Source organism: Odontomachus brunneus, unplaced genomic scaffold, assembly GCF_010583005.1.
Source record: "Odontomachus brunneus isolate Ranch 3 - 2012 unplaced genomic scaffold, Obru_v1 Obru_scaffold_203, whole genome shotgun sequence".
Lineage (NCBI taxonomy): Eukaryota > Metazoa > Arthropoda > Insecta > Hymenoptera > Formicidae > Odontomachus > Odontomachus brunneus.
The window spans coordinates 299,688-321,568 of record NW_022639653.1 but is presented as its reverse complement, the minus strand read 5'-3'; the positions used below and the strand labels follow the sequence as shown (position 1 = coordinate 321,568).

General features: G+C 43.0%; 1 protein-coding gene and 1 long non-coding RNA gene across 3 annotated transcripts; both read right to left on the bottom strand.

Annotated features, from left to right (window-relative positions):
* Positions 1-1,366: 1,366 nt before the first annotated feature.
* LOC116852112 lies at positions 1,367-2,063 on the bottom strand. The gene is made up of 2 exons (XR_004379691.1): positions 1,970-2,063; positions 1,367-1,893 (listed from the first exon to the last, which is right to left on the bottom strand). It is a non-coding gene; the product is annotated as an uncharacterized LOC116852112 (long non-coding RNA).
* Positions 2,064-2,957: 894 nt separating this feature from the next.
* On the bottom strand, positions 2,958-20,844 carry LOC116852127 (BAG domain-containing protein Samui-like). 2 transcript variants are annotated; one of them, XM_032832160.1, is made up of 3 exons: positions 20,535-20,844; positions 5,910-7,412; positions 2,958-5,591 (listed from the first exon to the last, which is right to left on the bottom strand). In XM_032832160.1, exons 1-3 carry the CDS (start codon positions 20,709-20,711, stop codon positions 5,115-5,117), a joined length of 2,157 nt encoding a protein of 718 aa, XP_032688051.1. In that variant the 5' UTR covers positions 20,712-20,844; the 3' UTR covers positions 2,958-5,114. The 2 variants fall into 2 exon arrangements, with proteins under 2 accessions (XP_032688051.1, XP_032688052.1); XM_032832161.1 differs by lacking the exon at positions 20,535-20,844 and adding an exon at positions 13,029-13,791.
* Positions 20,845-21,881: the final 1,037 nt, after the last annotated feature.

The window sequence follows — 21,881 nt, the reverse complement described above, 5'->3', positions numbered from 1 at the left end:
GCAAGGGTAAATCGCGACGTGTTTTGCTCTCCTGGCTGCGGATCAGATGTGGTCGTTGTGATTTTCGTGCGATTTACAAACTGCATATTTTGCGATACAGACACGCGCACTTTCGCAAAAGTAACAGGAATGAGATGGTCCGAGAAGCATTTTCAGGCTTCAAGCATACGTTGTCAAGAATTTGCCGAAGAATAAGATCTGTTTAATTCCTTAAGATATCATCCGCGACTATAAATAGAGCTCTGTCAACAAATGCCAAAATTTTTAACAAGGCTTGTCAAGTGGAACCGTAAGCGAACAATTGCACGCAAGTAGCGTTTATATCCTTTGAAAGTGTTTGAGTAGCAGAAATGTGTAAATTTTGAAAAATAGAAGAGTGAGGTTAGTTTATCCGAATAGTGAGTCGAGAGTTTTTGGATTTCGTTCCACTAGCTGTTTTCCATTTTTATTAAAATCATTTTTTACGTATATTCTTAATTATTCGTAGATAAATATTTATGACATATATATTTATATAAATATCTCTATATAAATAGATCGGTTAATTAAATGGGTTAATTATTATCGTTTACTATAATTTTAAAATAAAGTTTCGTCTGACTTGTCGTTGATTTGCATTACTTGAAAACATAATGTCTGATTCCATCGTTTAGTTATATCACATCGATTTCTCATTAAAGAAAGTGGAGGCTCGTAGCGGAGACTTTTAAAATTAATTTGAACGTCGCGAGAGAGAAATAATGGATCTAATAACGGGTCTAAAGAAGCGCGATGTCCAAGAAAAGTACCTTATTTTAGCGAGCTAAAGGTGTACTTGGCGCCATTTGTAGGAGCAAAGACGAAACTTATTGCCAAAAGAGGTTTAAGTCTTAGCTAAAAATGGTTTGAGTCTTGGCTAAAAATGATTTGAGTCTTGACTGCCAAGAAAATTAGTTCCAAGATGTCTGCTACGAGCCGCCACTTTCCTTTACGAGTATTTTAGATAATACGATATTTGATATAATACGACTAAATAATAAATCAAATTTACATTTCGTTCTTCAAGTAAGACGACTCAGTGTAGTAAAACACACTATTATTCGATTGTGAAAAACATGCAAAACTCTACAAACCGTAATTTTGGAAAATGATAATTGAACGCTGCCAAAAACATTTTACAACGAAGTCTAATTTAGATGTGTCAAACGTATGATATTTTTGCTGTTTTCTACCAAGTTATATCGCATTTTAATGAAAAATGACAGTCGTCTAATTCTCAGATGATCTAATTGAACAATTAATGTTCCAAGCTTTAACATTGAACAATCCAGTGAAGAAAATCGCTCCGCGTACATACAAATTAAAGGAAAAAATTCGTACTTTCAAATGATATAAACGCTGCATATTTGCATATAATTTTTCGTTCTCGCAGTACAAATTGACAAGACAGTATCGCGACTTAAGAATGCTGGTAGTTGTCGCAGCCCCATTTACATATTCGTGTAACGTCTTAAAAAACAAATAAACATTATTGAAAAAAATCTCCGCAAACTAAAGACTTCGAGCCGTGTAAAGTGCCTTCGGCATCGTCTCGTTAAGGTTATTCCCGCGGAAGTTACAGCCTGTTGCATTCTGTCGAGATTTCTTTTTGTAGCCGAGAATAGTAAACATTCGACTTTTCGTTCTCTGTCGACGGAGCAGCGTGCAACGTCATGCCGCGTCGTGGCGTTGCGTCCTCGACGGGTTTCCCCGGACAGCGCGACGACGGCGGCGGCGGCGTCGCGACGCAAAAACGTTCGCTCCTCTAACGGCTTAACCGCCACGCCGACGCTATTTTTGGCACGACGTACGTGCTCCTGCCGTGCCAAGTTCGCGAGCTGCTCGCGAAACAGGCGTTCCGCTCGTTCTCCGCATCTAGAACGCGCAGTTTGGGAACAAATAAGAACACACATATATATAAAAAATACTTTAACAATAAATAATCACTAACCTGGTCGTCTCGGGGCGAAAGCTTCGCCGATCTGGACAATGTTCTCTCGTCTTCGCGGTGGACCCGGGAAAAAAAAAGTCCAGACAAAAGCCAGATATGGATTTTGTCAAGATCTGATTAGATATAATCAGATGTAACGTTATATATGATTCAGATCTGTCCATATATAATCATATATACAATTATATATGGACAGATCTGAATCATATATAACGTTATATCTGATTATATCTGATCAGATCTTGACAAAATCCATATCTGATTTTTGTCTGAACTTTACTTTCCCGGGGAATTATATTTGCAAAACGCTCTCGCGAGAGTGAAGTTGTACTGCGGACAAGTATGTGTATTAACGGCCGAATGTATGCGTAAATTGTAAATTCGCAGTCTTAACAAAGACTTCTAAAATATTTGGAAAAAGATGAATCCTCTGGTCGCAGGAGTGACTGATGTCAAAATCGTTCCCACGACACGAACACACGAAGTTTTCTTCCACGGAATTACATTTCCTCGATTTTTCATTTCCCGAAGAACAATGTCGGTAGAAATTCGTGTGATCTCTTATTCGAGAACAAGCGCAAAAATATTTTCCTACTGATATTTGCATAACCGACTTGTTCTCTTTACGCGACTGTATACGGCGCAATATCGAGACACGCGAGAAATATGGAAATATACCCTCCCTAAATAAAAACCGCGAGAGAATGACTAATATCCAAGTTGTCCGAGTCGCCATATGGCCGCCACCGGGTATTCCCGGATGATAGAAATCGAGTGCGTCAAGTGCAAACAATTCCCAGGAATTTGGCAATGCACGAGACAGCTGCGTTTGGCGGATGTTGTTATTAGCAGGTCATTGGTACTCGGGCGAACGAATTTCTCGCTTACGCATCGAGCGAGTCGCAAAAAGTGCGCAAAAGCGAATTATGTAAAGTTAACTGAATCACGTTCGGCTGACTGTAAGGATAACAAACGCGAAATGGGCGACTGAGATAGAGCAGACTTTGTATTTTCACTGATTAATCTCATAAAATAATCACACTTTCGCCGTATATTTATATATATTTATCTTTGTCACGCGAACATCTTTCTCACTCTTTCTCTCACACACATCCTTACACTCGCGCTCACACACACACACACACATACACACACATATACGCGCGCATCAGAAAAAATACAAAATTTCCAGCTGAAAAATGACGTCGCTTACACGCGAACGAAATATCATCGTACAGATAAGAGAAAACGAAAGATGAAAGTTCAACGATCATTGGTTAATGAACAAGGAACCAAAGGATGATGCACATCGTGCTCGTCCGTCTCTCGTGCTTCGATCCAGCGAATGAAGATTTTTCCCCAAGACTCCCAAGATTTTCGCGAACGACGTCGAGGCCGGTCTTTGGCGAGCTGCCTTTTTCTCGGTATCGCACGTATCCCGACATGCCGAGCCTCCTGAGGCTGAAATAGCGGAGCTATTTACCGATATAAGCCAATATACACGAGGCGAAACGAGAGACGATGGTGTCTTCTCGTCGAATGGTTATCTCGACGCGTACATTCACGACTCTAATATAGTGTGTACACACTTCGCAATACACATACGCACACATGTGTACTTGGTCGGAAGTGACACTTGATCGTGCGTGCGTTGCAGTGAATTGGCGTCAAACATACTCGAACGCGCGCGCGATTATCTCTCGGGCATGCATACAATAAATTAGAAATTAACATTAACTTATTATCGTCATATCGTCGAGACCGTCGTGTTATCGTAACGCGTTACGAAGGAAGGTCACTCCACGTCACTACCACACAGAGTACAGCGATCGTATACTCACCAGGCAGATCGTGCGTAATCCGGCGTTGTGACGCTTTCCGTCGTCATTCGACTGAACGTGCGTGAGTATGCGAGAGCTTACGGGAACCACGCGGCAAAACCAATTTTGTTTTCGCGAGTCCGATCTCTCATTCTGAACTTTATGAAGATTGCATATTGTGTTTGTGTAGGACGGAACGAATTTGCTCGGTTTTGAGTGATTACAAATTAGCAATTACTTTTCGCGGTAATTTCGATTAAACGTTGTCGGCGACACGACACGATGTCGCGACGACTTGGTGTGCTCGATAAGTATTATAAGACGCTTCGCCATATAGCGATGTGAAACTGCGTCTCTTTCCACAGAGTGCGCAGACCGCCGCAGTCGCACGGATTCGTGCTAGAGAACGTCGCGAGTTGAAAGAGAATTTATATATGCGCGTTTCGAAATTCCTCGGCGCGCTTAAATTACAGAGAATTATCGTGCGACGCACACCGCTGCACGAAAATCCGACGCATCTCGCAACATCCGAGTGTCCACAAGTTCGCAAAAATATAAATAAATTAGAAGCACGGCGAAAGAAATTATCAACGAGTGGGAGAAGAGGAAGAAGAAGAAGAATTTGTTCTCTTGCACGTTCCTAACATAAATTTCCCCTTTGTGACAGTAGAAGAAATACAATAGCGGAACACGCGGCTCTCAAAACTTCAGATCGAAGGCCGTCTCTCTCTATCTCTCTGAGGAAAGCCGGTTATTTACGAACTTATTGGCGGTTACTAACTACCGTGGCGCGTTCGCTTCACAGTCCGCTCTCGCGCTTCATACCGTTTTTAAAAAAGCTGCGAAGAAGGCCTCGGTTCTAAGGCAACCACTCGAGCGACTCAGAGAGTTCTCGTTTGCTCGGCTTGAACTCGCTATTCTACGCGTCGCGTGAAGCGTACGACGACTTATGTGTATCCGTAATTCGGAAGACTTCTTTAACTTGGTCTCAGGAAAAGTAAAAAACAAGAAAATAGCTATCGGCGCCTTATAGACAGATAGACAGACACACACACACACGCACACTCGTCTATTCATTTCACGCGCGCGCGCAATTCGGTAAATCAATGTTCTCTTGACGAGCATTGTCTGCGTCGTCGTGTTTCTTTCGTTACTCAACGAAATTCTTCTCCTTTCCTTTATCCCCATCCACCACATCTTCCTCTCTTTTCTTTTCTCTCTCTCTCTCTTTCTCTCCTCCCACCGTTTCTTGTTTGCTGGCTCTTAAATTATTCACGTCTCTTTCTTGTTTCTTAGGTATTCGATTGCGACACCTTAACGTTCCTCTACTTCGCACTCTCCGTCGGCGGCGGTGGCGGCAACGGAATCGCTTGCTCGGATATCGGCTGCTGCTTCTTCGTCTTCTTCGCTTTCTTCAGTAACCTCGGCCGCTGTCCGTCCACTTCCATCTTTCCTCCTTCTTTTGCCTCCTCGACCGTCTGCGACTCCTGCTGCGCTGCAACTGTCGTCGTCGTCGTTGAGTTATCTTTCCCTGCCATTTGCGTCACGTCGCCGTTCTTTCGTTCCTCGTCCTTGCCGTCGCTCGGCTTCGACGAGTTCTCACTCGTTTCGTCCGCACGCACTAACTCGTTCATCGCCGTCGGAGCGACAACAGGTTCCGTGGTTTCCTTCGCACAGTTCTCCTCAGTTTTTTGCTCTGCAGTCACTTCGATCCGTTCTGTGTCTTGCTTAGCGGCCGTGATACTCTGATTCGCGGGCTCGGAGGCCGCGCCACTTTTTTTATCCGAAGATTCTACTTTCGTCTGCAACACGGAAAAGCTGTATTAATGACGAGGAAGAGGAAATTAACTTCAAATTAATAAGATTGAGAAACAAGCAGTGAAATAAGTAAACTGTATATATAGATAAGTAACAAATAGTAATATATAATTGTATATATAGATAAGTAACAAATAGTAATATATAAAGAAACTGTTATACAATTATATAACGATAAGATCATAATTGATATATATGTAGTTGTGATATCATTGATATTTAATTGTTTATTTAATGACATGTGAAAATAACATTATAACAGTATTGCGTTTAATACATCGTTCATTTTATCATCTTCTCACCTTTGTAGGCGACGATGGCGCCGGCGGAAGCGGAATCGGCTCGTTGTTTTGCTTCTGCTGCTTCGAATCTACCTCTATGAGTTCGGTTTGCGGAGCCTCTTTCTGCTGATCCTTCCCCGCACGCTCCTCTTCTCCGCATGACTGTTCCTTCTGGCCGGCGAGAGGTGTCTTCGTCTCCAAAAGACTGATCGTGTCCTGTATACTCTTGATGGCGTTCTTGCGCGCCTGCCGCACGTTTTCCCTACCTTCTGTCTCAATGTCGTCCAGCTTGATCAGCTCACGCGTCAGCATTTCGTCCAAGTAAACGTACTCCTTGTCTTGCCGGGAGCCGCCGATGTAACGTTGCACCTGCTCGGCCAAATCATCCACCTCCTTCTGTACTTGAGCGACTTTTTCGAGAGGATCCTTTGGCACCGGAGGCGGCTTTGGTTTAGGCGTTTCCTGCTGCTGCTGCTGCTGCTGTGGTTGCTGTTGTTGTTGTTGTTGGGATGGAGGCGGCTGTTGCTGTTGTTGCTGTTGATTATGCGGTTGCTGTTGATTATGCGGTTGCTGAGGCTGCTGGTATTGCTGATTGTAGTACTGGGGTTGCTGCGGTTGCTTGTTATAATACTGAGGCTGTTGGTTGTAATATTGAGGCTGCTGAGGCTGCTGATGATGTTGCGGCGGGTATTGTTGCTGGTGACGTCGAATGGGCTGCTCGAAGTCTTGATCATAGAACGCGTTTTGGAAGTGCGACGGTGGCCACTGCTGCCGCGAAAAGTGCTCATTGAAGTGCGACGGTCTGTGGAACTGCGGCGGCGACGGCTGCCGTTGGAAGGTTGGTGGAGATGCGTCGTCCGTGACCTTCGGCATCACCGGCTCGTCACGACCCTCCACGAAGATAGGGATGTGCCTGACATTGCTAGAGGACGACGACGACGACGGTGGCGGCTTAGGCGACTGGGCACGTTGCTGTTGCTGCTGATTGTGCTGCGGCGTAATGTCCACCCGGGATACGAACCGCTGACCTTGCGGTTGCTGCTGCTGCTGTCGCGACTGTTGATCGAATTGCTGCTGCCGATTCTCCGGCGGTGCTGACATCGAGCGCTGGCCACGCTCGCCCTTCTCCGGGTTCTCCATATCGCGTCGTTGTTGTTGACCTATATCCACCGTGTTACGGAGCCCGTACTGCGGTATCGACGTCGGCACCGACGAGTCCGGCTCACCGCTGTGCGAGCTGACGGCGCTCGCGCCACTCGCGGCACTGCTACCGCTCGCTTGGCTACGCGCGTCTTCGTCCACTTGGTGACCTTGATAGCCCTGGCCGCCGCTGCTACCGGAACCGCGGCGCCGGCGGCGGCCGCGTAACAGGGATCCGTGGAAGGGCGCGTCGCCCCAAGGCGGACCGAGCAGGTGCTCGGCGAGTTCGGGGTGCCGCGACGCGAGATCGTCGAGATGGGCGCGAATGCCGTCGCAGCGACGGCCGAAGCTGCCGTCGTTGTCGTCGTCGTCGAACGGGAAACCCTGTGGCAGAGATACAGATAGACTGAAGTTAGTCATAGATGTCTTCTCTTGCACTCTCGTCTCGCAATTCACGCGATATTCCGCAAAGTTCTTACACAACACGTGTATGTCTGAGGCTCGTATTAATAGTTATTACTGCAAAGTCTCCAAACTCGTCTCAAACAAGAGACCCTCATTCAAATTCAGAGTTGTGACTCAGAGAAATGAGTTTTTTAGTTGAACTGCAATTACATATGTACACTGAGAGAAGGATTTAGTAAATATTACTAAAATTTGGTTACTATTACTAAATGGTAGACGTAAATATAGCGGGCCAAAGCTATGGCAATACTTATTAATTAATTTAATTCTGTAAAATAAATTATTTATTTGACAGAAGTAAAATTTATTTGCTTCCAGAATATATTTGGTAAATAAAACTTATTGAATAGTTGAGCAAAATAAGCGATTTTGTAATAGTTACAAAATTTTTGGTAGGTTCAACCAACCATCTGTAATAATAGATATTGAAACGATGTAATAACTGCAAATGAATGAATTTTTCGTTGTGCTGCAACAAAACATACTTATACTAGTAACAAAATAGAACTCATACCTACTGAATCTTTTATTATATGGGATATAACAATTTCATAAAAATTATCAAATATCTGTTCATAACTGTAATATATTTCATATTAAATATTTAACATTAAGTAACTATTATTAAATTATTTAATTGATGTTACTGTGAATGCAATTACGTCATACTCCCGATCTATTAAATATTTGGTAATTATTATGATATTTAGTATTAGATACTAAGGATTCAACGAATTTCTATAACTAAATGCAGTTTGTTATAATTACCAGTCTTTTCTCTCAGTGTATAATGTCACGAATATGAGTATGATTTAAATGAAAAGCTCTGATATCTTGAAATTCAGGTCTAAGTATCTCACGTGAGACAAATTTCAAGTAAGGATACGTAAGTCCTTGAGACAATGAAACGTACAAAAGGAGCTTTAGAAACGTCCTTTAGACTCTATTTATTAACAGTCCTTGCTTGAAATTCGTTTCACATGAGATCTGGATTTATATCAGAGTTATATCAGAGTTTTTCATTTGAATCATATGATATTCATGACATTACATTTTTAATTGCTCGAGACGTCTCAAAGACCCGTATCAATTAAGTCGTTACTTGTCTCACATGAGACTTGTATTAGACAGACTTAGATTTAGAATTAGATCTGAGTCGTTCATATTTAAATCATCTGATAATACACGTGACATCACATTTGCAAACGTGATTCTATTGAAAAGACCACATCTAAGTTCTCTCCTGAGGTTTTGACCTTGTCCATCAACAGATCATCCAATTAGTCACTATGTCGACACATAAAGTTATAATTTCATAACGGATACAAAAAAATCTTCGACTCATTTTTCACTTTTCGTTACAAAGCGCCCTGCATTCACGAGTCTTTGGAATTGTATTTATGTATCCCTCCCTCTTTTTCTCTAGTTTCTACTTGTAGAAACGCGTTTTGGCACAGTTCGACCGCTAAATCTTGGACTGCCCTTTATAATCGCAAGGAGCCGCGTCGTTTCGCACGCGTGATGTACGTTCAAATCGCATCGGCGCCGATCGACCTGCATGTGCGCGCGCGCGCTGCAAGGGCGCTGAGGAAATTCGCGTAATCGAGCACGAGGTGACGAATCCTCCGGCGAATCGAGGTCACGCGTCGTTCCACTTAGCGACGGCGGTGGCTTTGCACGAAAGTCGACGCGAGAAACGTGAGAAAGAGAGAAAGAGAGAGAGAGAGAGAGACAGAGAGAAGGAAAGAAAGAAGGAAAGATAATTTATCACGTTACGCCGCGATAATGTCCCTCGAGTGCACCTGGTGAAAGATCGTGTATTGTAAATGTATACCGATGAATGACGTGAAATTTTGCACGCTGTACGATTCGGAGACTGATAAAAGGGGAAGATAGAAAATGAAAATAAAATAAAGAAAGAGGGAGAGAGAGGGAAGGAGAGAAAGAGAAGGAATGAGAGTAAACGCTTGCACGCACCTACGCCTGATAATCGGATTTCCCTATTTTTGGCACGACGTTGCCGCTCGCTGGCACGCGAATTCACCGCGTTGCCGCGACTTTTGCCTGTCAACCGCGAAAATGACGTGACTCCAAGCGCGTGAGAGAGCGAGGGTACAATTTTTAGATTTTAATCGTCCCTTGCTCACCGCGCCGCCGGTGAACTCGATCGAATCGCGCGACGAACCGCTGCGAAATATGACGTACACCCGTGGATTGTCCGTGATAATCAGTCAACACGGATAATTCGAGGTTGCTTAGCGCGCAGAAGCGCAAAGGCACGTCCGCGAAAATTGCCGTCTTATTTGGGATACGCGTGATATGAAATTGAAGCGATGATGCCCGATTAATCAAACTCTCTTCTCAGAAAGGTTAACGAGTTCTGGGGAATCTTCTTCTTTTAACCGAAGAATCTTTTTTAAGAAACGTCACGTTTCTGTGCGCTGAAAACACATACTTAAATATTTATTTACGAGATATGAAATCTACTTCTGCGAAATGTGTTAAGTTTATTTCTATGAATAAACTTTATATATCACCAAGAGAAAACTTCAAGTATTTTGTTTTCGGTGCGTCGATCATGACGATAATTATTCTAATCGAAAAAAGATAATTCTGCGAGATTTCGATTTCGACTCGGCGGATAAGTCGAACTTCCAGCGATAATTAAACGTACGCGCGACTTGCGTGCGAGTGTTTATTGTTTGCGTAATTAAAACATTCGTGCACGACGCTGCGCGGAGAAGATGTGTGTGAGTCCGGACTTTTGGGGGGTTTCTTTTATTTCCACCGAGTGATTTCATACAGGGAAACTATCGGTCGGTCCCGTCTTTCTTCTCTCTGTTTCTCCCTCTCTCTCTCTCTCTCTCTCTCTCTCTCTCTCTCTCTCTTTCTGTTTCTCTCCGCCTTGTTGGAGCACGCGCAAATACACCCACGCGTGCACGCGGAACGACGTCCGTCGCGTTCCAGAAGGAGCCCGAGAAACGTCATTGCGATGTGTTAAAGGCGTGTTTCGCGCTAATACCGCGTGCTGAAAGTAATCACGTTATTTTACCATTACTCTCTGTACTTTCTCAGGGCTGCTACAGAAAATCAATTTTTAAATTCCCTCTTCAATGTTTCCCAGACAACAGTAGAGAATTTTTCATGACCAATATATAATCTTCAATTTTAAGATTTAGGAACAGGGAATAATATAACCTACTTGTGGAACAAGTAGGTTATATTATTAAAAGCAATACAAATTTACCCAGACAACATAATAAAATCGAGACATAAGACATCTTAAAGATAATCTTTAAGACGCCTTAAAGACATTTATACATAAATCGTTTAAAAGACATCTTCAAGGTGATCTTTAAATTCTATTGTTGACACTAATGTTAGACATTATGTTGTCTGGGTAGCTTAGTAAGATAATGTTCCTAACATATATTCCTGAAAATACGCATTCAGGTTAATAAAAATTATATGAATATTAGGTGATACATATAAAAGAATGTAGTTATGAGACCGAAAACGATGATTGAATAAAAAAACGCTGAATAAAATATAAATGTTAATTATTTTGTTAACATCATGATGCATGGACTAGCATAGATGTATACATATTCAATATAAATTAAGAAAATCTTACTTATTTTTTAAGTAACATTTGAATTCCTATACTATATGTATAAACTTTTAACGTTAAAATAAAAAAAATAAACTTCCTAGTAAAAAAATAAAATCCCTAGCGATCCTAGATTTAGTAAGTGTCTAGAGATTGTGTATTTTTCTCTTATAATCTAGGGAGGATTACCTTAATTTCAAAGAATTATAAGGAAAGAATTGTAACAAAATTCCAGGTTATTTTATATTTTTCCCTGGCATATCCTGTGGTAGAACTATGTAAAAAATAGACGAAGAAATGGAAAAAAATTTCCTGTCTAAACAATCACGTGCAACGGTTTGTCGTGCAACGATTCGTCGAATTGTCACACGTGATTGTATAGACAGAAGACTTCTTTCTATTTCATTACTATTATTTTAACGTAGTCCCACTGGTTTTCCATGACAAATTTAAATTCCATGACTTTTCCCGATTTTCCTGGTTTTCCAGGTCTGTGTAGCAACCCTGTTTCTAACAATATTCGGATAATCCAAATGTTAATTATCTTGAAAATGTCGACAACAACAACAAGTTAATGTCACGCCGTCCCGATTACATTCTAATCTCATCGAGTCCTGAATACAGTTATCTCAACTCGGATCTTTATCGCGCGCTCCTTCGCGAAATTGCTCTCCGGTAATGTCCATTAACGATAAGTATCGCCAGTAAGTATCCCTCACGATCGTCCTAGCGGGTCGATCGCGGAAATTCTATATCAAATCGTAGGACGGCAGCCGAGCACACCCGCATGCGGCATTTGATAACGTGCTGCGACGTCATGACGTCACGCGGATTCGACGCCGCGCCTTTCAGCGTAGCGTGTTAGTGTGTATTATCGATCATGCAATAATGGCGCTTCCGAAACGCCTAAATGCGTTCGTGACGTCACTTCTCTGCCATCGCGACGCGAGTTTGACGCTCACGTAATCACGTCCGCATGATAATTCGAAAGATCGATAACCGAGTCGATTTTTATCGCGCGCCTCTCCGCAAAGTCGAGCCGTTTTGCCGGCGAATCCCCATCCCCAGGCGGGGGGGAACAACTCCTCGAGGTGTTCGAGGCGATCGAGGAATCGAGCTGTGTCCCGATTTTCGAACGGCGCGTCTGATCGCGCGACGCGACGCGACCGCAACGCAAAAATACGGCGCGCGTTCGTTCCACGCAAATGCTATTTCTGATTTCCACGCCGATCTCGATGCGGAATGCGCGGAGGAGGAAGAGAAGGAGGAAGAGGAAGAGGAGGAGGAGGAGGAGGTGAATAAGGGGATATGTTATGGCGGCGAGAGTATAGCGAATAAAGCGGAATGTGTGAGAACTATTCAGTGTGCGCCGATCGCATTAAGGTCTGGATTATGTCTTGGTTCGCAGAACGCGAAGAGAGACAAAGAGAGATCGAGAGAGAGAGAGAGAGAGAGAGAGAGAGGAGGGCAGAAAGGGGGGGAGAGAAAGAGAGAGAGAGCTACCGTATCGGTCTCGTTTGATCGGGACTTAAGCGGTGCGTTGCGAGGTAAACCACGCGCGTGCGGCGTAACCGGTGACGTAGACGTCTACGCGAGGCGTAATCGTGAGACGTCGGCGATCAACGTAATCGTCCGCTACGGCGAAACGAGTTTTCCGCGGGGAAGGGACGCCTCACCTCACGCTTCCGCGAAAAAGCGAGACTCGCGAGCCTGCATGCATGCATTCTCGAGAGCGAGGCGGAATAATTGCCGCGCGACGTGTAATGTTTCGTTCAACGGCGCTTTGGTGTTCCGTTTAAATTTAAAACGCGACTTCCGATCCGTCCGTCGCGTTTTCTCGAAAATTAGCACCGCCCACACTCGTGTTTCATCGTCATCGGGGAAAAAGGAGAAAAAATAAAAAAAAGAAACGGTACGTCACTTACGGGGAACGAGCGGTCCAGATCGATCCCTCGTCCGAATTTGGATGCTGCGTCCACGATGACAGGCGAGTCCATTTTCTGGACCCGTTGGCCCGCGTCCGTTTTTGGATACGTGAAACTCTCTCTTTCTCTCTCCCGCTCGCTCGCTCGCTCGCTCGCTCCCTCGCTCTAGCTATCTTTTTTCTCCCTCCCTCTCTTTCTCTCGATCTTTTTCTCTGCGTCGAAATATTTTCTCCGGTACTTTTAGTCGAGAGGCGTTCGCTTACAACCGAGCACGCGGGACTTCGAAGAGCGATTCAAATGCGCGCAATGCAATCCCGTGCTTTTCTCGTGCGCACGCGAATTTTTTCTGGAAACTTCCGTCGGATTCTCGCGATCTGTTTTCTGTCTCTCTCTCACTCTCCCTCCCGCTCACTCTCACTCTCTCTCTCTCTCTCTCTCTCTCTCGCTCTCACGCTCGCTCGCTCGCAATAAACCTGAGACACTCACACGTCGTTCTTCTCTCGGCTTTTCCTCGTCTCTTCCTCTGCCTCTATCGCGATTACATAAGCGCGCCGCCACTATAAGAGAGCTGCTGTGTGTGTCTCACTGTTTCCGTCTCTTTCTCTCTGTTTCTCTTTATCTCTCTCTTTCTCTTCGCTCACTCCGCCGGGTACTTTTCAAGGACGCCTCGGCGAGAGAAAAACGTGCTCGCGCGTGTTCAATCGAACGCACGGACCTGCGCGGACACAGGTGACAGCGAAACTGACAGTAGCGCGGGCCGCGGAAGCAACTTAAATGCGATTGCGCGTGGGTCGCGCGCCGTGCCGCGCGCAACCACGTGACCGCCGGGCGAGAGCGCGGCGGCGGCGGCGGCGGCGGCGGCGGCGGCCGAGAAGCACGCTCTAGAAGCTTCTCGCGTAACCTCCAAACGCGTCGCGGAAACTTCGAGAACCTTCTCGCGAAAATCGCGGCGCCACGTCTCGTACTATAGACACGACCTACGGCCTATATTTTGAGGATGAGCTGAAAATATACCTCGAGTTCGTGGAGTTCAAACTCGATATCGCGCGTTTGAACGATCGATCACTCTTATCGAGAGAATCGAGCGCGCAGTTCGACATTGCACTCTGCACTGTATTTCTGAGGTTACGTACTTCAACAGTCTCGTATGATTTCGTGAAATCCGACGATTTCTGATCAGCACCAATCAGTCGTTATAATTGGAAGGTACTTTAACAGGAGAATTGGTGTTGGGGCAAATTTCTTAGAGAAGCCTGGGGAGAAGCCAAAATTGAAGAAGAAGAAGAAGAGGTTACGTACTGAAGTTACGATCTTTTTGAGGAAGATTCCGCTAAAAATCTATAAATCTATAGTTCACGTTACACATACTATTTTCCTACTAACATACTAAATTTTCCGTGAAATTTCCTTCAATGAGGATGCGTTGGAATGCAACCTAGAAGAAGACAAAAGCGCGCGCGCGTGCGTTTAAGGAGATAAAAACAATGGAGACGAGATTTAGTGGTGAGAGAATTGCGGAGTTATGCGCGCGAGATAATGAATTCGACGAAAATGACTCGCGCGTTCGCTTCGCAACCGTAAATGGACTTTCGGCGTGGCTTAATGCACGCGATTAATCGACAGGAAAATGACACGTGTGCGCTATTAATAATAATAATCATAATAATAAACGGCTTGACGAACCGCCGAGAGACATCTGAACTGGAGCGCGAGTCGATCTCGAAGATCGCAGCGTGCGCGCACGCCTCTCGATCGTTCCCGGAATCATCGATAATGACGATCGATGATCTACGGTGATCGATAGTGCTGCCAGGAGAGCACGAGGCACGAGGAGGTCGCGCGGCGAAAGGCTCATTCATGCGGCGTTCGACGCGACACGAGGCGACGCGCAGCGTGAAATTTGCTTAACCTATTAATGGCGACTCAATTATTTCTTGCCTCACGCCTCCTCTCACTCCATCTTACACAAAGTGTTACTGCCACACCTGTGCATATGCATTTATATTTGCGATTCCTTATAAACAAACAACTCAACTGAATACACTTTCATACTAAAAAATTGGTACAAACTTTCCTCTCCAATTCTTAAGAATTTTAATTAAAAATAAGTGTAATTATATATAAAAGAATAAATCTAATAATAAATCTTTTGAATAAAAACAAATCTCTCTTATACTCTCTTAAGAAGTTTGCAGATAAATCATGTAATTCAAAAAATTTATGTCTTCCTTTTCAAGTTTGGTCCATAATCTCTGCGATATGTCGTCGTTAAGCTTGTCTCAACCGTGGCTGTCACATACACACACACACACACACATCGCGGGCAAGAACCGCACGTATCATTTATGGGAAAAGGAAATAAAAATGTTTTCGATCTTTGACATGCAATCTTTTCAATGGTCTTCAAATCATTGCATTCATGCACGCGACATCGCATGCAAATCTCGATTCCAGTGCCGCCGCTTTCGCAGAGATCGTGCTTATCTCGACAGGGTCGCTTTAAGAGAGTTTCTTGTGTGTGTGTGTATATATATATATATGTGTGGACCCTAAAACATACACTCTCTCGCTCGCCAATCTGGCTAAACCACGCTAACCCTTCTCTGCATATGCCTCGTTGACTCCATAAAGTCAAGACAGATATCGAAATGCCGAATTGGAGATCGCCGAAGAAAGATCGCATGCATTCACAATCTCGCGCGCTCTTTTGTTACGCAAGGCGTTGTGCAACGACGCGAGCAAGTTTAATACGTTAAATGCGTATAAATAACGCTAACGCACTGCCAACCGTGTGTGTACACGACCGTGCGTCGATTCGCGTTCTTACGAGTCGCGATCTCACGGTGTGGTCGGTAGTTTCGATATATATATATCTTCATACGTTCGAGATTCTCTCCAGAGAACTTCATATCTAAAGAGAGGAAGAGAAAAATTCGTTCCTCGCGCTCGAATTATTTTTTCACACACAAAAACAACCCGCTTTTCACATCGTAAACGCACTCACAAGTAAACCTACCAAAGTGTCACATTCCGATTTTGATAAGCTTTTAACATGCTGTAGTCTAAGTCTAAATAAGACACGTATTGTTTTATACGAGGGTGAAACGCCCTCTTGAAAAAAATCGGTTTTAATATTTCTAAGCGAATATTATCGGAACGGTAAATAATACAAAAAAAAAGTTTTAAATAAAAGTTTTATAGGTTTTAATGAGCTTTGTAACAATGCACTCAAATTTTACAAAATTAAGAAGGGAAAAAAGGATTTCGAAAAATATGATATTTTCGAAAACTCTGAGTGCATTGTTATAAAACTCATTAAAACCCATAAAACTTTTATTTGAAACTTTTTTTATATTATTTACTATTCCGATAATATTCGTTCAGAAATGTTAAAACCGATTTTTTTCAAGAGGGTATTTCACCCTCTTACAGGCCGTATGGGCATGTATAAAAAAATATGTGACACTTATTTAGACCTAGACTACAGCATGTTAAAAGTTTATCAAAATCGGAGTGTAATACTTGAGTAGATTTACTTGTAAGATAACAATCAGTTATCAGGTTATCAGAACAAAAGCATGTTTGTTGTTTAATGATTATTAGGAAAACAGATCGAACAGTTACTGTTGCGAATTATATCCCTCATCATTTAACTTTTTTTACGCTGCCTGAGATATCAATCACATATGTTATCGCGTCTACTCAGATTAGTTATATCTCCATTTACAGAAGCGCCGCCCAGAACGGCAAGTTGAAAGTAACGAATCACTTGTCCTCACTACGGGATCATTTGCTGTCGCACATCAATAGACCGTTTGTCGCGGGTATTTTGTTGAATTAGCAAAACTTCTTTTCTCAGTACACACTTCCTTCCGAAGAAGTCTTCGTGGGAAGTCATCGACGTTCAACGGCACGGCGATTCGCTTTACGTAATGAAGCCTTTTCCCTTCTTCTCTTCTGCATCTATCGGCCGCTATACATAACCGAATCACCTGTTCCGCATTGTCGGCACGCCAATTAACATACTTCGCGGTGAACGAAGGCGCGTGCGCCCGCAGCGCGGCATTATCTGCGACGATAATCGTTTCTCGAGAAATTTCTATCGATCGGACTTCGCTGCCTTTTTTTATTCGGTCGTTTTCAGGCAGGGTCAAGGGTCAGCGGCGCGCCGCGCACTTTCGATCGCAGGCCCGGGGAAAAGTGCCTCTTCACGAAAGTCGGGAAACGCTCCCTTCCGAGCAAAGGGCGTGTCGGAGGGTTGACGACAAGGTCACCTCGATTACTGGAAATTACTGCGCTTGCAATTTAACTCGACCGATCGCGACGCAACATGGCGAAGCACGTAATGAGCGAAAGCGCGAGGCTATTGTCCTTTGCGAAGCTATCAATAACGTAACGCTGAGAAATTGTCTCAGTTCTCTTCCGTGCGCGGCACGCTGGGAGAAAAAGTCTTGCTAACTTAACGAAATATCGGTGTCAGCAACAAACAGTTTGCTGCTCTGAGCAACACTTCTGTAATGGAAACTCGACTAATTCATACTAAGCAGACGAAAATAAATATTCCAGATAGCACAGATAATTAAAAAAGAATTCAGTCGTATGTCTCCAATTCTGAGTTTTCATTTTCAAGTGCAGAAAGAATTCTTCAGAGTTCAGTTCAGTGAAAAGAATTCTTTTTGTATCTAAAAATTAACTCAGAATTAGTGACATACGACTGAATTCTTTTTAAATTCTCTGTGCTATCTGGGAAGTGACAATAAATGCGACGAAAATGACAAAACGTTAAAATTTTTGGATATCTGTCATCGTCTGTTAGTGACATACGACTGAATTATTTTTTAATTCTTTGTGCTATCTGGGATGATTTGTATTTCAGGCAATGTATATTTGTTAGAATGGAAAATGATGAGAAATAATTTGCTGATTCTCTATAATATGACTGTAAAACTGACATTATTTATGAGAAGAAATAATCTCAACTTAAGACTAAATAATCTCAATTTAAGAAACAAGAAATAAAAAATAGCTTAAGAGATAAAAATGATAACAAAATGTTAAATTCACTTCTTGATCGATCTAACACGTGGTTATGTAAAAAAGAAGAGAAAACGCAACTGACTGATTCCCTAATAATTTCACTGTTTCCCTAACGATCGTCAAACAGCAAGCGTGTTTTTGCTCTAACAACGAAGAAATTTTTCTCAGTACATCGGCGTGCCCTCAAAATCGCACTGAGATCGGGCCTGCAAACTCTACACTTTCGTATTTTCGGAGCGCGCTAGATAAACAATCCTCTGGCGGGACGCAGTTGCGTTCGAGATCGCGTCGAGAAGCCAACCGGCTCGTATCCGGGATTCCTATCAAACGCATCGCTCGTTATTAGAAGGAACTCTAGGAGAGCAGGACGCGCAGGAGGGTCGGGAATGTGCCGTTTCTCTCAGGTCAAACCGGGATCGATAACGGGCTCTACCCCTAATATATTATCGGGACTCGTTCTAGGAAGGGTCTAGTCATAGCCTGACGCTATTTCACAGGCTTTTTCGGAGCTGCTCACGGCGACGCGCGATAAACTCGTCTAGCCAAAGCATCACGTTATTTATCGTAGGGCTTTTAGGGCTACTCATGATATGCGACGATCCGTAATAAGAACCCGACAAGTTCGCGGGATATTGAAGTTGTCCCCTAAATTTCTGAGAGCACGAAATTCCGCTCGAAAGGGCGGAGTGACAGTTGAGTCATTCGGATTCTCGAGTGCTATTCGCTCACACGTAATGAATTCTTTCGTTCTGACATTACCGGCTAAATATCTTCAATCGAAATTGAAGAGCGAGATGTGTGAAGAGCGAGTCTGATGTGTTTCGCATGGAGAGAACAAATATTTAAGAAATAAAGAATCTTGTTTCGGTAGCTACTAATAGCATAGTTACTTATACATAAAGATAATCTTACAGTGAAAATTACTATAGGATTTTATAGCCGAGCAATAGATCGACATTCCGCAGTAATTCACTGTCCTTTCACTCTTCGTGTGTGCTATTTATATTTTAGGAACTGAAATGTGCTATTAAAGCTTTCTATGTTTTCTCTTCTTTTTTATATAACCACGTGTTAGATCGATCAAGAAGTGAATTTATCATTTTGTTATCATTTTTATCCCTTAAGTTATTTTTTATTTCTTGTTTCTTAAGTTAAGATTATTTAGTCTTAAGTTGAGATTATTTCTTCTCATAAATAATTCTCATATATAACTTTCACAATCGTCAAAAAAGACAAACCTCAAAGAACCTCAAAGAAGATAAACGAACTCCTTGATCGATCTGTTCATAACCCAGATAGCACAGAGAATTCAAAAAGAATTCAGTCATATGTCACCAATTCTGAATTCATTTTTAGATGCAAAAACAATTCTTTTCACTGAACTGAACTCTGAAGAATTCTTTTTGCATCTAAAAATGAGCTCAAAATTGGTGACATACAACTGAATTCTTTTTAAATTCTCTGGGAAGTGACAATAAATGCGACGAAAATGACAAAACGTTAAAATTTTGGGATATCTGTCATCGTCAAATGTAACATGACGATTGCAGATGTCAATGTTATTTGGTTGTGTTGATGATACATTTTAACAATTTGTTCAGAGATTGTGTTCTAATTAAAGGAAAGACTGTCGCGCAATTTCGACTTTGGCGCATATTGGCGAGAGAGATCGAATACGCACAAATGTCCTCTTACAAAAACATCGGGCTTGGTACTTGGTGAATCTCTTTCTCCCTCCTCTCTCGCTCACTTGTTCTTTCTCGTTGTTTTATGATCTGAAAATATCGCGATGATAAGAATAACCAGCAAAACGGAAAAAAAGCGAATCCACGCAACGGTGAAAGCTCGTCGTCGTCGTCGTTGTCGCCGCCGGTCGTTCCGACGGAAAAGAGAGAAAGACAGAGAGAGAATTAGGACGGCTCTATAAATATAAAGAAATTCGGTACACAACGGGCGCGAGATGCGATGGCTGTTTCAGCATCGACCCGTCGTGAATTTAAATTTCGCGCGAACATTAGAACGCGTCATTAGAAGTCGAAAAATCAATAATGCTCGCCATCTGTTAATATTTATGAAAGCACTGATATCGACGTGTAATTTTTTTACGTTTTTCATTTTTCTATATCGCGACGCGTTGTGTATATGTTGTTTAACTGCGAGCCATGAAAACATAAACATTGCATACTCCATTGTCACGATGTCGAGTCGTCGAATTTTGTAGAAAACTCTGGCAGATACTCGGAGACAAGTATTTCGCGATTTCTGACCGATCGAAGTGGTTGAGAAGTTGGAAAAAACGTCGATGAGAAAGCGCGTCGATATTCGTAGGTATTCAAACACGATCGAATTCCGAACACGCGCGCAGCACGGAGAGAATGAGAAAGACAGAGGAAGAGAGAAAGAGAGTGGGTGTATGTCAGAGAGAGAGAACGCTCATAAGTGTGCAATCGTGAATAATAATATACTCACTCTCGAGAAGGCGGAAGTGTGTCGCTCGAAGGGTTCCCTGGAGGTTCTACCGGTGGGTTCGAAGAATGCATCGTTGTCCTCGTTGAGGCGCTGCTTCATCTCCTGGAACAGCTCGTCGCCGGACTTGCCGCGCAAGCGATCCGCGAATCTTGGCACGTCGCGGAAGTAGAACGACATCGTCGGTTGCGTCGGTGCGCGGCACACAAAGGTCGTCGTCGTCGATCTCTTGACAGCTTCAACCTGCGATTTGATCACTCGATGTTTCGTCAATCACATTCACCGTAACCAACCTCCCGATACGAAGGTTCGCGTACTACTGGCGCGCGCGCGCTGCCCCGACAAACGGCTGGTGTTTGAAAAAGCGAGCGCGCGCATGCGTGCGATTGGTCGGGGCGCTGCCTTCGACCGTATTGTACAGTAGCCAAGGTTGGGTACGCATAATACCTCACGTTTTATGCGTGAAGTTTTATGTGCAGAAAACTCGAGTAATCTGCGCAGATAACTAAATGAGGTTTTCTGCTGCATAAAACTTCTTTTATGCCCAATTTCTTCACCTCCGGTTAACTTTATCTGCCAGTTATTCTATTGGGATTGACCAATCATATTTATGGTTGGCAAGATTAACCAATCACGCTTGACATTTATCCGACTGATAAAGTTAATCGGAGGTGAAGAAATTAGGCATTAGAGCTATTCTACAATTGCGTAAATGGGATGTAAATGGTTGTAAATGATTACGACAACCAATCAATAAAGTAATCAATGAATAAAACATTCTGATTAGTTGGCTTTATTACTGTTTTGTATATAAGATAAAGCATAAATATTTGCCCATGATTATGAAAAACATGAAATTGTGAATCTAGTTCATCGCTATATTCCATTTTTTAATTTCTTTATATCTACATATATATACAGATGTATTAATGAAATTGATTCAAAAGTAGCGAGTAGGATTGTATCTAGACAGAAATAAAAGTCAGGTCGACGTCGATTCGACTTTTCATTTCTGGCTGGGTTCCCAGACAGTACAAAAACTTCTGAGAACGTTCCAGGGATATTCTGAGGATATTGGGACGTCCTCAGAACGTACTCAGGACGTTCCTTGGATATCTGTGCTGTTAGGGTTATTTTAGATTGCATTTCAAAACATCTTTTTGGAGGAAAATTTTACTCTTAAATCTATAGTTCATGTTACATTTACTATAAACTTAAGAGTAAAATTTTTCTCGGAAAGGATGTTTTGGAATGCAACCTTAGAAGGTTTGGTTCGACCGTCTGGGCTGCGTTCAGAAACCCTACTCGGTGAGTAGAGTAACATTTAATTAGCCAATCAGGGCAGCGATC